Source organism: Fusarium keratoplasticum, chromosome 13, assembly GCF_025433545.1.
Source record: "Fusarium keratoplasticum isolate Fu6.1 chromosome 13, whole genome shotgun sequence".
NCBI classification, from domain to species: Eukaryota; Fungi; Ascomycota; class Sordariomycetes; order Hypocreales; family Nectriaceae; genus Fusarium; species Fusarium keratoplasticum.
The window spans coordinates 84,702-99,099 of NC_070541.1; the positions used below are offsets into that span (position 1 = coordinate 84,702).

The following is a 14,398-nucleotide window of genomic DNA, read 5'->3' on the forward strand; positions in this document are numbered from 1 at the left end:
ACCTAGACAATGATTTGTGACGTGTTGTGGGGTTTCTCTGATGTACTAGTCATGGGACAGCGTTATGCGGGGCGAGTTACATCCAGGAGACTTATTACAATTGAAGGGATAAAAGGTACAGGAAACAACGACGCCGGGCCTCCCCGGGCCTCCGTAATCACTCCATTCAATGTAATATTCTAATCCCATCTATTAAGTTATAGGCAGCAGGGATAGAATACATATTATTTGGCGTCAAACTCGCGAGTCCGCTCGCCGACCGTTCCGAGTATGAAGAAATCGAGGCCATCTACCTATAGCTCCCTCTCTCTCTGCTTCAGCCTCTCGCTCAGCTGCCTCTCTCGGCCAATCAGCGACGCCTCGCCCACGGCCTCTTTGCCTCCGTATGCCACGAACCCTTTGTAGAAGACCCACTCCACCGCATCCTCAACCGGCTTGTCAAAGAGTGACGGCAGGAATGGTACGACCGAGAGTCCCAGGCCAATAGGCGCCCATATCTTCACAGTTTTGTACTTGAAGTTCTTCATCATGCGGCTCGAGTACCGCACGATGCTGTGGATCGTGAACGCCGGTAGGCCTATGCTTGCGATGCTCTGGAACAGAGCGCGCTGCAACATGACAGTACGGTAATCCTCGAGCGGCGCTATCTTCCCCGGTTTTACCGCTGCTGCTCTGTCCTCTGATGATGGAGCCACCACAGGCCCGCCCGTTGGTGTCGCCTCACCTCGCTCCGTAGCCTTCTGTTGGCGTGAAGTCAGTTCCAGCTGTGGGTTGAGCACGCGCTGGTTATGCCGGAACGCCTTGTAACCCTCGTAGGAGACGTCGCCGAGTATGTACGCAAACGATACGCCGTAGGTGCCGCGCACGAGCCATGGGTGCTGGGCGGGTCGGAAGGATTCACCAACTCCAAAGGCGTATGCGGTGTAACGGTGCGCCGCGAGGGGAATATTGCGCAGCCGGGTTGCGTAGGCGGCGTAGCGGACGCTAAACTCGGTCGAGGGGGGGGTGCTGTAGAGGTGGGCGGGGCCTGTGTCAATTTTTGGTCTTGCTGCTTGTTCCGAATGAAAGCGGAATTGCCTGGATGAGGACGTACTATCCTTCGACCAACTCGTCGTAGAAGTTCTCCTCCTCGTCCGCCTCGTCCATTATCTTCTGCAGACCTTTGGGCAGCTTCTTCTGCTCCGGTTTCTTATGGGGATCGAACGCCGCGGGATCCTTCGGCTCATCTTTCGCTTCGAGTGGCGACCGCTGCGGAGATGTCCCTTCAGGAGGTTTGTATGGCCTCTTTCCCCACCACATCTTGAATAGGTCGCCGTTGATGTTGTGGATTCAGAACACCACAGGTGTCGAGCGAGAGTTTAGTGAATTAGGTACACGACGTGCTGGAGATCAGGTGCCCCAAATAATACAACTAGTCGGAATTACAATATCAATTCGGAATTTCAAGCGGGAAACAGCATGAAGAACGGATGTGAGATGTTGCGGAAATCTTCATATGGAGGAGTGGTGCGCTGCTAATATTTGAGGAGAGGGAAGCATGAGACAGCCGGCGGCTCCATCGGGAGTTAGCTCCTGACCGCACCGTGGGACAAACTCTCATTTGTTCCGACTCGTACCTGGTTCAAGGCAGACCTCTACATTACTAGTGCTGGCGCTCACGTGGTATGTCTACTGTCGTATGACAAACCAATGCGTTGTTAAAGCAGTAGATCCCATGAGTGCCCAGACCTCCAAGCCGTACCTCGCCCCAGTGTTATTCCGTTAACAATTAGTGGGTGACGCAGGAGGTCTAGCTGCTACGCCCTTATGATCTCAGTACTTACTCCTAAGGCCGAGTTGAGGTGAGGATGATGTACTGTCTCTATTAAGTGATTTGATTGGTCTCACCCCCCTTGGGGTACTTGCTTGGAGGTCCTTGGGTTCTCATAGGATGGTGTCTTGAGCTTGGAATTTATGTACGTACACCCCCCACCATAAGCCAACGGGTACATCAGAAGAGCAATGCGTCATTAGATCCAGCTTAGACATATCGTGTGAAATCTTATTTCTCACTAAATCCTGCATGATCATGAGTTTCATGCGAAAATCAACTGATTTGCTTTTTCTTGTTTTGGTGAAATAACCAGCCTGTGATTTCAGGATGATTCCGATATGACTTGAGTGGGCTTGCTCACATTCTCAATACAGCGGATGTTAGCCTCACCGGGCAGGTGCTCTTCAGAGTTCAGCTAGGAGATAGAAGACGGGTCGGATTTTCTTGATCCTCAATGTGAATGTTGCTTCATTATACATGCGACTTGGCACATCAACCCATCGCGACCAAGTCCACGAGAAGTCTGGTAACAACGTGATAAATGTGGCAAGCAGATACAACGCCACCCGGGCTTTTTTAAGCACGACGTCACGAAGATATGCCTTCATGTGATCCCGAGATACCGCCGAAAGTCTTTTCATGTCAGACTTCATCCGGCACAACCGGCATATCGATAGAGTGCTAAACCATAGCCTGCCTCAATATTTGTTGGAGGTGTGCACTTCATGTTCTTAGCTTAAATTCAAACACAGGCCAAATGATGCAACATTGAAATACTCATGCCTCTGTGTTCAATGACCGTCATACTAGTTGCCACCGTACATAACATCCTCTGGTCTATAATTAACTCGCGCGCCTGGCGCATCTAAAGAATCTATACCCATAAATGATCTAGACGGCAACGAGCCGGTTCTGAGACGTGAGAAATATCCCAAGAAGTGGCATCGTTGATCTATATCAAACAGAAGATCTAGATAAATTTCGACTCGACCTACGGCGCATGTCCAAAATCAGGGGAGCAGGAAGCGGAAATATCAGTCAAAGAGCCAAGTCCATGTGACTCGACTTCCAAGAAAAAGAGGCGCAGGAGTAAGAATACCGGTAATCCTCCAGTAACAGATATTCAGGGCAAACAAGTTTGTGTTGATTTAATAACAGTCCTCTTCACAACCATCGTTTTCCGAAACGCCTTCTCATCCCAAAATCTACACCGTTGGCCATGGCACTCGGACAGTCTCCGATCTCATCAACCTCCTACAGGCTGCGGGCGTTACTAAGCTCGTAGACGTTCGTTCTGTCCCTCGATCTTTCAAAAACCCTCAGTTTAATCACGATACTCTCATCTCGTCCACCGAATTACGAGAAGTGGATGTAGAATACATATGGCTTGGCGACAAACTAGGAGGGTTTCGAAGCGCAAGGAAGCTTAACGAAGAGAAACACACCGCCATCCGCGTCGCAGCATTCAGGAATTATGCAGCCTATATGAGTACCTCAGCATTCAGTGAAGGGTTGGACCAACTGACAGCGTTGGTAGAGAAACACCAAAGTAGCAGAAGCGGAGCCGTCGCAATTATGTGTAGTGAAACACTGTGGTGGCGGTGTCACCGGCGAATGATTGCAGACGCGCTTGTTGCGAGGGGGTGGAACGTACAGCACTTAGGTATTAGGAAAAGAGGGTCTGTGGAGCATGTGCTTTGGGAAATTGCAAGAGTGGACGATAGCGGGAACTTGATTTATGATGCCAGATTGCAATCCTAGTTGCTAAGCGAGTGATATGAGGATAAATGTTATAATATTTAAAATTTAACGCTCCACAAGTTGAATAAAATGTGCTTTTCCATGTCCGTTAAATTCTGAAGTCTCGTCACTAAAACTACTATTGACGAAGATAAGGGAATCCAGAATTCCTTGGGTCTTTCAGTCACTCTAGCCCCATCAGGCTTTTGCGGCTTCATGCTATTCGCATGGTGCGCACTTCCACATCCCACGCCTATCCTCATCTTTCTACAGGTTTCCCTATTCACTAGATAATACCCAAAGCCTATACCCTTCTCACAGAAACACCGCAAAATATATACTCAGAAAGAATATTAACATCAACCCCTAACAAATACCGTGCCGCCGTGCTAATCTTAACCGGAGGAAATGGCCAGAAACCAAGTCCACGGTATTGTAAAGTCATGCGCAATCATATGTGGTCCAAGCCGGCCTTATATCTGTCAGGACTCAAAACGGGAATAACCTCACAGTAGCCAAGGCCGGGCCGAAGTCCGGCGAGGCACGACAGCTAGCTGCGAAGTGGTGACGGACTCGACGGAAGGCACGGAATTACATGTTAAGGTGGCAAAGGATATTAGCTACAAGACTGATATCTAGGACCTCTAGGAAGAAGAGCAAGCATCAATGAGGAACACCGCTGCGACCTATCTATGGTCTTGCTAAGGCTCTTTCACTCTTCCATTGGTGACCCCCTCAGACCCTTGACAATATCGGTTCGCCGTCATAACCAGAATAAATCATCAGATCGCCCGTGCCCATTATGATCTCAGGGTCAGGGACATGACAGGACGCGAGGATAGTGCCAGGCTCTGATTCTACGCGCCTCTGGTTCATCATGTTCATTCTACCCATAATTTCTAGCTCTTGTACGAACTGCAGAGTCAGATCGCTGTTTTGGGCCTTGGCGGCCATAGACCAGGGGGGGAGATTCGGTGTCGAGGGCGATTGCGAAGGGAACGTGGTTAAGTCGCCGGTTTCAGGAGGCAGAGGGTCAAAGGCGACGTCGTTGCTGCTGCCTGTGAAGCTCTGGGCCGACAAGGTCATCGCATTGTTGGTGTTGCCAAAGGCAGCCGCTGGATAGCCGCACTCAATGTCGGAGTGATCAAGTTCCGAGGACGACGCCCGCTCGGTTCGGTTACATACGGAAGAGTCTGCGTCATTGAACCCCTTCTGAGACTCGTTCTCCTTCTGTTGCTCCTCGAGCGGGAGTGTCAACTTCGTCATGCTGACTTCGTCTTCGGGGAAGCCTAAATGCAGGGGGGGGTTGATGTCGCTGCTGGGTCGGGCGCAGCCGAGCTTCTGAGCAATGTCGTGGACTACGGGCTGGCCGTGGTCGTTCGATCCAGGTTCGCCCAGCTCCCAGGGCTCGTTATTCCTGACCATGGAGTAAAGCTTGTAGATAGTAGCGATAAACATGAGTTGCGTGTTTTCAAGGACTTCAGCGTATCTAATTTGATGTAAGTGAGATGTAAACCATCAAAGTTTGACGCGGCATACCCTTGTGGCAGTTGCTTGTATTTCCTCTTCTTTCTAACACCAGCGGTGCAGATCTGACCATCATCCTTGCATCGTTTGCAGGGGAAATTACTGTCGCACTAGTCATATCAGTGAGTGGTCAGAGCGCGAGACAGTATTAGGGCATACCTTGGTCTTCTTCATTCGACATCTCTCACAAGCCTTCGAGACACGCTTATGTCGACCGTCCATACCAGCACTATGCGCAACATGGTTACAGTGGTGAATTGTGGCAGCACTGGAGCTTGATCGTTTCAAGACACGGTGTGGAGGCTTGCCCGACTTAGTACTTGTCGTGGTGCTATATTTAGAGCAAGTCGACTTGTGGTCCTCTGCGGGAGTATCGGGCAAACTATTTAAAGCCATTGCTGGGCTAAGTCAAGGTTTATGAGTGAAAGGTATTGGGTGGGTATGTGTAAGTGGGAGATAATGGCACCAAACCCCTAGGGCAGGATGATATATAATACAAAAAGGCCGAAAAGGATTGAAGGTAAAGTAGGAAGGGATAATGCCGACGTCGGCAAGCTTAATACGAGTAGCCCGGAGAGACAAATCACTGTGGTTGCAGGTATTTCCCAGAGTGGTGTGATCACAGGACTGCCACAGAATACAGCCCAGGTGATCTCCCAAAAAATATGCTAGACGAGAATATGCCTCGCTAATGTACAACTCCTCGGGGTATGTATAACTCCTCGGAGGAAGCTGGGAAAGAGGGTCACGTTCAGCGAGAGTCGGGTTTCGCTGTTTCTAACCCAATTCGTGGTCTTCAAAAGTGCTTCCGGTCATTTGGATGCTTCATCCACTTTTTCTCGGCGAAACACGGATGGTAAGCCCGGAAAAAGAAGAAGAATAAAATAACAGAAACGATTTAATCTTTTGGAATGACGGTTGGCATCAAGGCTGTAGCATGAGGTCGGTGGCTGACAGCACACTAGGCTCCCCGCATGCACTTTCGGGATGTGGGGCGAGGTTCGCCTCACTCCAGGGATGAGGAATCAATTTTCATGATGCCCCACCGAGTTCCCATCTTCAGCCATGCAGAATCGACATCTCCGGGAATATGCTGGTGAATCCGTGGAAACGACGCGAGCGCGAGGCGACGGAGGTCATTCCGTCTCAGCCCAAGCTCATTTGAACCCCTGAACAAGGAAACAGGCTGTCACATGGTTCCCTTAGAGCTGAAACGGAAGCCAGGGGCAAAAAAGGCCCAGGACACTCCAGACTCTTCCGGTTATATCCATTCCAATAAGCCTTCGGTTCCCCGGGTTGGTCCAAAGCTTATTGTTGTTAGATGAGCTCACTGTGCCAGAGAATTACCCATTCGTCAAGGCTCCACTGGCCAACTTTCAGGGCAGGCTCCGTGCTCCTTGATTATATAATTCGCGGATAGAATCAATGCTGTTATGAATTGATTGATTAAAAAAGGCTGGTTTTTCTTACCTAAAATGAGGCATTTTGCTGTCTGCGAATTTTGTGACCAACCGAGGGGCGCGGAGCCTACCCCGAAAGTTGGCTGGTGGGGCCTTGACTAACGGGTATGCAGTCCAGGCGCGTGGCGTTCAAAAAGCCCGAGGGCCAACCATTGGCATTTCTGCTTCCCCGCAAAGAATGCGCCTTTGAAATTTGTCATGGCTTTTTATTTCCCGAATTGGCAAATAGATGCAAGCTCTGGGGTCGTGCATTATCAATTCACGAGGCGACCCCACCTCCAGCCACACCATCAATTGCCTCACTTCGGAAATGAACGCATAATGGAATTCAATCTTTCTTAACCAGAAATAATGCCATCAATTAGGTTGAAGCTGGAAACCACCCATCATGTCTCCCTACTGCAGCCGTACTTGAATTTGTTTGTAATTTGGGTGCGTCACGGTCGCGTATTTTTCCCGGCGCTCTCTCGGCCTCATATTGAGCGTAGGCGGTCTCTCTGATGCGTGCAAGCCTCTCATTGGCGTCGTAATCTACGGCCTCCTTGCTGATGGGCTTCTGTGCCTCTAGCTACTTCCTTAAGAAGTTAAATTCGTAAGCTTGGGTCGCTACCATGGTGTTCAGGTGGCTGATCTGCTTGCTATTCTGGTTGGCTAGGGTCCGGACAGCACGAGGGACGTTACCTGTCTCCTTTCGAACTCGTTCTAGGCTTTCTTCGACGTCTGCAGCGTCCTTTAACGTACGTAGAAGGCTGTCTGTGTTGAGTCTTGTTTTCTTCGGCGTTATAGGTAACGGATTTGGTGATGGAGGGCGCTTAGTAGTCTGTCTGGAAGACGCACTCGCCTACTATACGACGAGCTGCCGTGAAAGGACGCCAGCGTGCTGGCAAAGCTTACAGTTGGAATGGCCCGGCTCAACGGTTGTGTGTGTCCTATTCGAGCTGCGCCGACATATGGGTGGCCGTGCGGAAGGGAAGAAGAAACGACAGAGCATTTTCTCTTCCGCATGCGTGAATTGGACAGCACACCGCAAATAGATGCTTCAATGTGAGGACATAAAACTCAGTAACTTCTCCTTCTATGTGGGAAGAAAGTCGGCGTTAGATAGACAGAGATGAACAGCAAACATGGACGCGGTGCGAACCACGGTCAAATTCACGATCGTCCCGAGTCGCCTTAGCTAGAGATGATCCAAATTCCGTTAATATACCAATACTAACCATACACCCCGTGCAACCAAAAGCAGGCACTGCTTCAACCGCCGAAAATAGGAAACTGAACACGTAGAGGAATTGGACTACAAGTTAACTTATTACTATCCTTCACGAGGACCAAGAAGAACAAGGCGAGATCCACAAGGGCTTGGCGAGATCAAGGCAGGAACTAGAGTTATATATGTATTTTAGCTTCCGAGCCCTTTGGGCATGGCCTACTGAGCGGAATAATCTTGTATGTGTGTACAGTAGAGTTAAGTGAACTTCCTAGACAACATCAACTGCCGAAATCGAAGGCCAGACCTCAGTAGTTCAATCTTGCGTAGGGTTTTCGGGCAGATACTTGCCCACCACATATATCACGAAAGTAGCATGTCTAAAAGCTGCTTGTATTATTTCTCACTCATCCTCGATAGTGTAGCTATGATAGCAGTGAGGCCTTGCGCATCAGTGGCTTCTAGCCGTTCCCCGCCTTGCACATCGATATCCCTTGCCATACTTCCCTCCGTAGGGAAATATATAATTTCTAGGCCCTCGCGGATTTCCTTGATTAAGGACTGCCAAGACTCAGCGCCGTCTATGAGATTGATACCATCAAAACTGATTTTCCGAAGCGTTCTTTTATGGTAAAGAAGGAGACCTGCCAGCTGTTCGCTAGTGCGATCCATTAAGCCGAGCGTCAATGCGTCCAGTTTGGGAATATCTAACATTACAGCAAATCCTGCAAACCGATCGAAATCAGCACTGTCCTCGAATTCAGGGAAAATTCCGAAAGCTCGGGGGAAAGCCTGACAAGCTGAACAAGGCCAGATCCTCAAGGTAGTGTCCTGGCAAATTTGGGAAGACTTAGATCGAGCACGGAGAATATATGGCGAAGGTTAATGATAGGGGATGGTAGCCCAGGAAGCATACAAGGGATTATGCAGTTAGCATTTTGCGTAAGGTATCCGACACTGATTTCGAGGTCTTCGACATCGAGCTTACTAGTAACCACTACGGTAAGAACGGCATACCTTATATGCCAGATTAGCTTGATGCTCTTAGCCGACATAAATGTCAGCGTTCTTTGCAGCAAAGCTCCCACTATTCGCTTTAACCGATCCAGGCCCCATAGCCGGTTGCCATCATTAATAATAATCCTCTTGCATTAAGTGAGGTGCATCATAGCTTGCGTCAAATACTCGAGGGCGTCCTACGCCTAAATGAGTTAGTCTTAATCTTTTAGGTGCGTAAGATATGCTTCTGTATGCAGTTAACTCAGGTAATGATAATAGTCATATGGCGATAATAATCTGGCGTCTATGTTCTTAATACCACTGTTGCTAGATGCAACCTTTTTATTATTTCCTTATCTTCACTAAAAGAAGGTTTAATCTCCTCTAGCTCTTTAAGTGGCAAGAGATAGTAAACGCATGCCTCTAATATATAGACGGATTAGCTAAGAATATAATACTTGGATATATTAGCGAGGGTATCTAAGCTTTGTCTTTTAAATATAGCGCGACGCGTCCAAAAGTAATCTTAAATAAATCAAGGGGCTGCCCTGGCATAAAGTTATTTACATATTTGCCGAATATAAAGAAGGTCCTCTGACTATATCTTACTAAATATTAAGTTAATTATTTCCGGGGCAAGGTAATAAAGCCGAGAAGCTGTTAGTTATCTTCTATGCTATTATAGTAGCGCCGTCTAAGGACGTGATTCCTAGAGGTGCAGGGTAGCCGTGATATACCGCGTTAGGCAGTTATAACCTCGATGGATCGAGGTTATAGGTAACCTTTTGGTCAAGTGGCTAATTAGCCTTGCTACCCTGCAGCCACTGCCTAGCTGCTGCGTAATATATGCCTTATGTTAGGAATAAAAAAATAGCTCTATTCCTAGACTTAAATATAAAGAGAGGTTATATTTATTAATTATAAAGTATAAAGTATAATAGGGATACTATTAGTATTTAAAATTATTTATATTAGTCTAAGGAGCCCCTTAGAAACTTAGTAAGGTTATGCGGAACTATTATTACCTAATATACTTAGAGGCTATATAACTAAGGAAGGGACTTATTATATTAACTAATTACTACTAGATTAGCCTAGATTATACTAAGATATTATGATCCCTTTATAATCCTTAGTAGGCTTATAATTAGATTATAACTAATATTTTATAAGCTATTATAAGCTAATTTAATTACCTTAATATATAAAATATACTTATTATATTTTTTTATATAATAGCTACCTTAGTGATTAATATAACTTAGTTATACTTAATACCCTTAAGTATATTATTAAATATAACTTATATCCTTTGCCTTAAAATATATTATTTAATCTTTTATTAATATAAACCTAATATAATTAATTTATTTCTTAAGAAAATACCTTTTTATTATATATTAATAGCTCTAATTTAATAAATTTCCTAATATTACCCTAAGTAATATTATATTAGTACTAATATATCTAATAATAATACCCCTAATACCCTAAGTATTAATTAGGGCTAGCTACTTATATATAATATACCCCCTAGTATTATAAAAATAATTACTAAGATTTATTAACTCTATGCTATAATTAATTAACTTAGGAGATAAATATAATAATAAGCTATATTATTATTTATAATTAATCTTATACCTATTAGAGATATTAAAAAAGTAATTAAGTTACTTAAGTTAATATTATTTAGTAAAGATATAAGAGATATTATTTTATTTTTAATTTATTATAAGAAATACTTTAAATTTTTTTAATTAAGTTTATAAGCGCTAAAGTAAAGGCCTTATTTATAAGATAACTTATAAAAAGCATTATAGCTATATAGATAAAACTTATTATTAGGGGTTTTTTTTTAAATAAAGAAATATAACGTACATGATAAGCATATGCACCAAACAAGTATGTGCACCAAAAATCCCTCAATCATCACCAATGCCATTTGATCAATTAATTATCAACCAAAAATCATGCCTCAACTCTATTCTAAACGTCAAGTCCTTCTTGCGCTTCAAGCTCTCCAAAATAACCCAAATTTAAGTCTCCGAGGCGCTGCTAGGCTATACCAAGTTAACTATTGGGCCTTACGTCGCCGGCACAATGGCATTCAATCTCGACGCGATTGGATTCCTAAATCACGCAAACTATCTAATCTAGAGGAATAGATCATTATTCAGTTCATTCTCGACCTGGATTCGCGAGGATTTCCCCCGCGACTGCGTAGTGTTGAAGAAATGGCCAATCGATTGCTCGCCGACCGCGACGCGCTACCCGTCGGCAAGCGCTGGGCTTCCAACTTCGTTAAGCGACACCTAGACCTTAAGACGCGTTTTTTTCGGAAGTACGACTACCAGAGAGCTAAGTGCGAAGATCCAGCTATTATTCGTAACTGGTTTACGGTTGTGGCGAACGCAATCGCGAAGTACGGCATCCGATTAGAAGATATCTATAACTTTGATGAGACTGGCTTTATGATGGGTATAATTCAAAGCGGAATGGTCGTCACAGGCACAGATAGGCGTGGAAAGCCAAAATCAGTGCAGCCTGGAAACCGGGAATGGATTATAGTCATTCAAGCGATCAATGCGGAAGGCTGGGCGATCCCGCCGTTCATCATCGGCGCGGGCCAATATCACCTCGCCAACTGGTACCGAGAAAGCAACCTCCCGGGCGATTGGGCTATTGCGACGACCCAAAATGGCTGGACCGATAACGAGACTGGTCTAGAGTGGCTAAAGCACTTTGACCGGTGTACAACCAATCGATCAATTGGTTCCTATCGTCTCTTAATCCTCGATGGCCATGAAAGTCATCATTCTATCGATTTTGAGAGGTTTTGCTAGGATAACAACATTATCACGCTCTATATGCCACCTCATTCATCTCATCTGCTTCAGCCCCTTGACGTCGGGTGCTTCAGCGTGCTCAAGAACGCTTACGGTCGAGAAATTGAGCATCTGATCAGATGCTCTATAACCCACGTTTCGAAGACCGAGTTCTTTCCGGCCTTCCACGCCGCATTTCAGGCCACCATGACACAAAGAAATATCAGATCAGCCTTCAGAGGAGCCGGGCTTGTTCCTCTTGACGCGGAAAGTGTGGTCTCGAAGCTTGATGTGCAGCTACGGACTCCAACGCCGCCTGAGGAAGTGGCTGAACCCTTGACCCCTTGGGTCTCAAAGACCCCAAAGACCGTGCTTGAGGCTCAATCTCAATCAGATTACCTCGAGAGACGAGTTATAACGCACAAAAAGTAGCTCCCCAGAGTCAATTCTAGAAGCTATACGGTCTTCTTCTAAGGGAACAAAGATAGTTATGCATAAGGTTGCCTTACTCGAGGCTCGGGTCAAAGACCTTGAACAGGCGAATGAGATACTAAGCCGGCGCCGGAGGGCAAAAAGGACCCGACTACAGAAAAGAGGGGTAATGACGGTAGAGGAAGGACGGCAAGCAATTGATCAAATGGATGTTAATGCGCAGGTAGTGGCGGAATCGTCGAGAAGTGGTGGTCAAGGAAGGTCGGCGCGACCGGGTATTCGGCGTTGTAGTGTCTGCGGCAAGCCCGGCCATAATGCAAGGACCTGTCAGGTAGTAATTGAGACGTCTGGGGAAGAGTATAGTGAGTAGTTTTAATTAATCAAATGGTTTGTGATGTTTTTATTGCGGCTTCTATCTTATGGGTACAGGAAAAGTGGTGCACATACTTGTTTGGTGCACATGCTTATCATGTACGTTATTAAGACTAAGATATTATTAATATTTTTTTAGACTAAAATAACTTTAAAGCTATTTTAAAAAATATATTTAGGCATATAAATAATAAGTAATTATATAACTATTTACTCTTAATTAAACTAAATTATATATTACTTATATAGCTTTATATAAGTAATTAGCCTTAAAAACTAAATTTAATAATAAATCTCTTATAAAGGTTTTTTATTAAAAATTAAAATTAAAAGTTAAAGATAAAATATATAAAGTAAATTAACTTAATAACCTTAATAAATATATTATAATAATTATTAAGATTAATAAATAATAATATAAAAGATATAAAAAAAAATTATAAAATAAAATAAGCTAAGAGATATAAGCTTTAGTTTATATTTTCTAAACTAATATTAGTAATAAAATAATTATAATAATTAATAATAGCCGCGAGGAGGTACCTCTTATAAGATATATATAAGACTTATAGAGTTAAGAATAACTTAATAAGAGCCTAAGAATATTAAATATTATTATTATTATAAGAAAGACTATAAGGCTAATAAATATAAAAAATAATAATAAAATATCTAAAAAGAATAATATAAGCCTTATAAGTAATAATTACTCCCTAAAAGTAAGAAATAAATAGAAATAGCTTATATAAATAATAAATTATAAATAGCTATTTATATTATTAAAATACTTAAAATAGCTTAAATAAAATATAATAAAATAAGCTTATTATAAGGAGAAATTATTATATTTTATTAATTTACTTACTTAATAAAAGAATAAGCTAAAAGTAATTATATAATAAGTAATATTATAAGGTAATAACTCTATAAACTTATATTACCCCTAAAAGCTAAATAATTATACCTTATAAATTATATTATTTAGAAATTACTTCTTAAGCTTAAACCTATTAAGAATAATAACTTAATATAAAACTTATAGTAAATTATTATTATAATTAAATATATTAAAACTAAATAAGAGAAACTTATAGTATTAGCCTTAGTATAATAATTATTATTAATAATAAAAAAATAAGCTAATTTCTAAGAACTAATTATAAAAGACTTTAATTATAAGAAATAAATAATAAGTTATAAATATAATAAATAATCTTAGATACTTATTATAATTTACTATAGGGATTATTAATAAGATAACCCTGTATAATATAATTATATCTTATGCCCTTAATATTAAGTTAAGGTATTAAGAAAATATAATAAGATTTATAAATAATAAAAAGTAAATTAATATAATAAAATATTATATAATAATTAAATTATTAGGATAAATAAGTATTATAAATTTATTAAGTATAATAATTACTTTATAAGAATATAAATATAATAAAAACTTAATATTATCTAAACCTATTATTATAAGTATAATTACTATATAGCGCTATAAGAAAATAATTATAAAATCCTCCTTAAGAAAGAGACTAATTAGCGCTATTAGATTAGCTTAGCTATATACTATATTTAGCTAATTAGAAAATAATAAAATATTAATAATATAAAAAATATTTATATTAAGATATATTATAAGAAATTAGCTATAAACCCTTAATAACTAAAAATATAACTTAACTTACTAGATAATCCTTATATTATATTTATATACTTATAATATAAAAAAATCTCTTAGGTATTATATAAAGATTACCTTTATAATATATATATTATAAATAAATAATAAAATAATTATTTTTTAATCTTATTATTATAGCTAAATATTAGACCTTATTTAACTTATAAAACTTATAAATATAAAATTAATAAATAATATAAAAGACTTAACGTATATCACAAGTGAGTGAAACACACAAGCGAGTGAAACAAAAATCCCTCAACCTACACCTTCTCTATTTGATTAATTAATTCTCAACCACCCAGCATGTCACAGTCAAATTATGAG

At 42.1% G+C, this 14,398-nt stretch overlaps 2 protein-coding genes across 2 annotated transcripts; both read right to left on the reverse strand.

The window, feature by feature from the left end:
• Window positions 1-293: 293 nt before the first annotated feature.
• NCS57_01443600 (Mitochondrial fission process protein 1) lies at window positions 294-1,299 on the reverse strand (the record flags this gene model as incomplete). Its single annotated transcript, XM_053064039.1, has 2 exons — window positions 294-1,008; window positions 1,094-1,299. 2 exons carry the CDS (start codon window positions 1,297-1,299, stop codon window positions 294-296), a joined length of 921 nt encoding a protein of 306 aa, XP_052906322.1.
• Window positions 1,300-4,288: 2,989 nt separating this feature from the next.
• NCS57_01443700 (Zn(2)-C6 fungal-type domain-containing protein) lies at window positions 4,289-5,476 on the reverse strand (the record flags this gene model as incomplete). The annotated part of the gene is made up of 3 exons (XM_053064040.1): window positions 4,289-5,042; window positions 5,093-5,190; window positions 5,240-5,476. 3 exons carry the CDS (start codon window positions 5,474-5,476, stop codon window positions 4,289-4,291), a joined length of 1,089 nt encoding a protein of 362 aa, XP_052906323.1.
• Window positions 5,477-14,398: the final 8,922 nt, after the last annotated feature.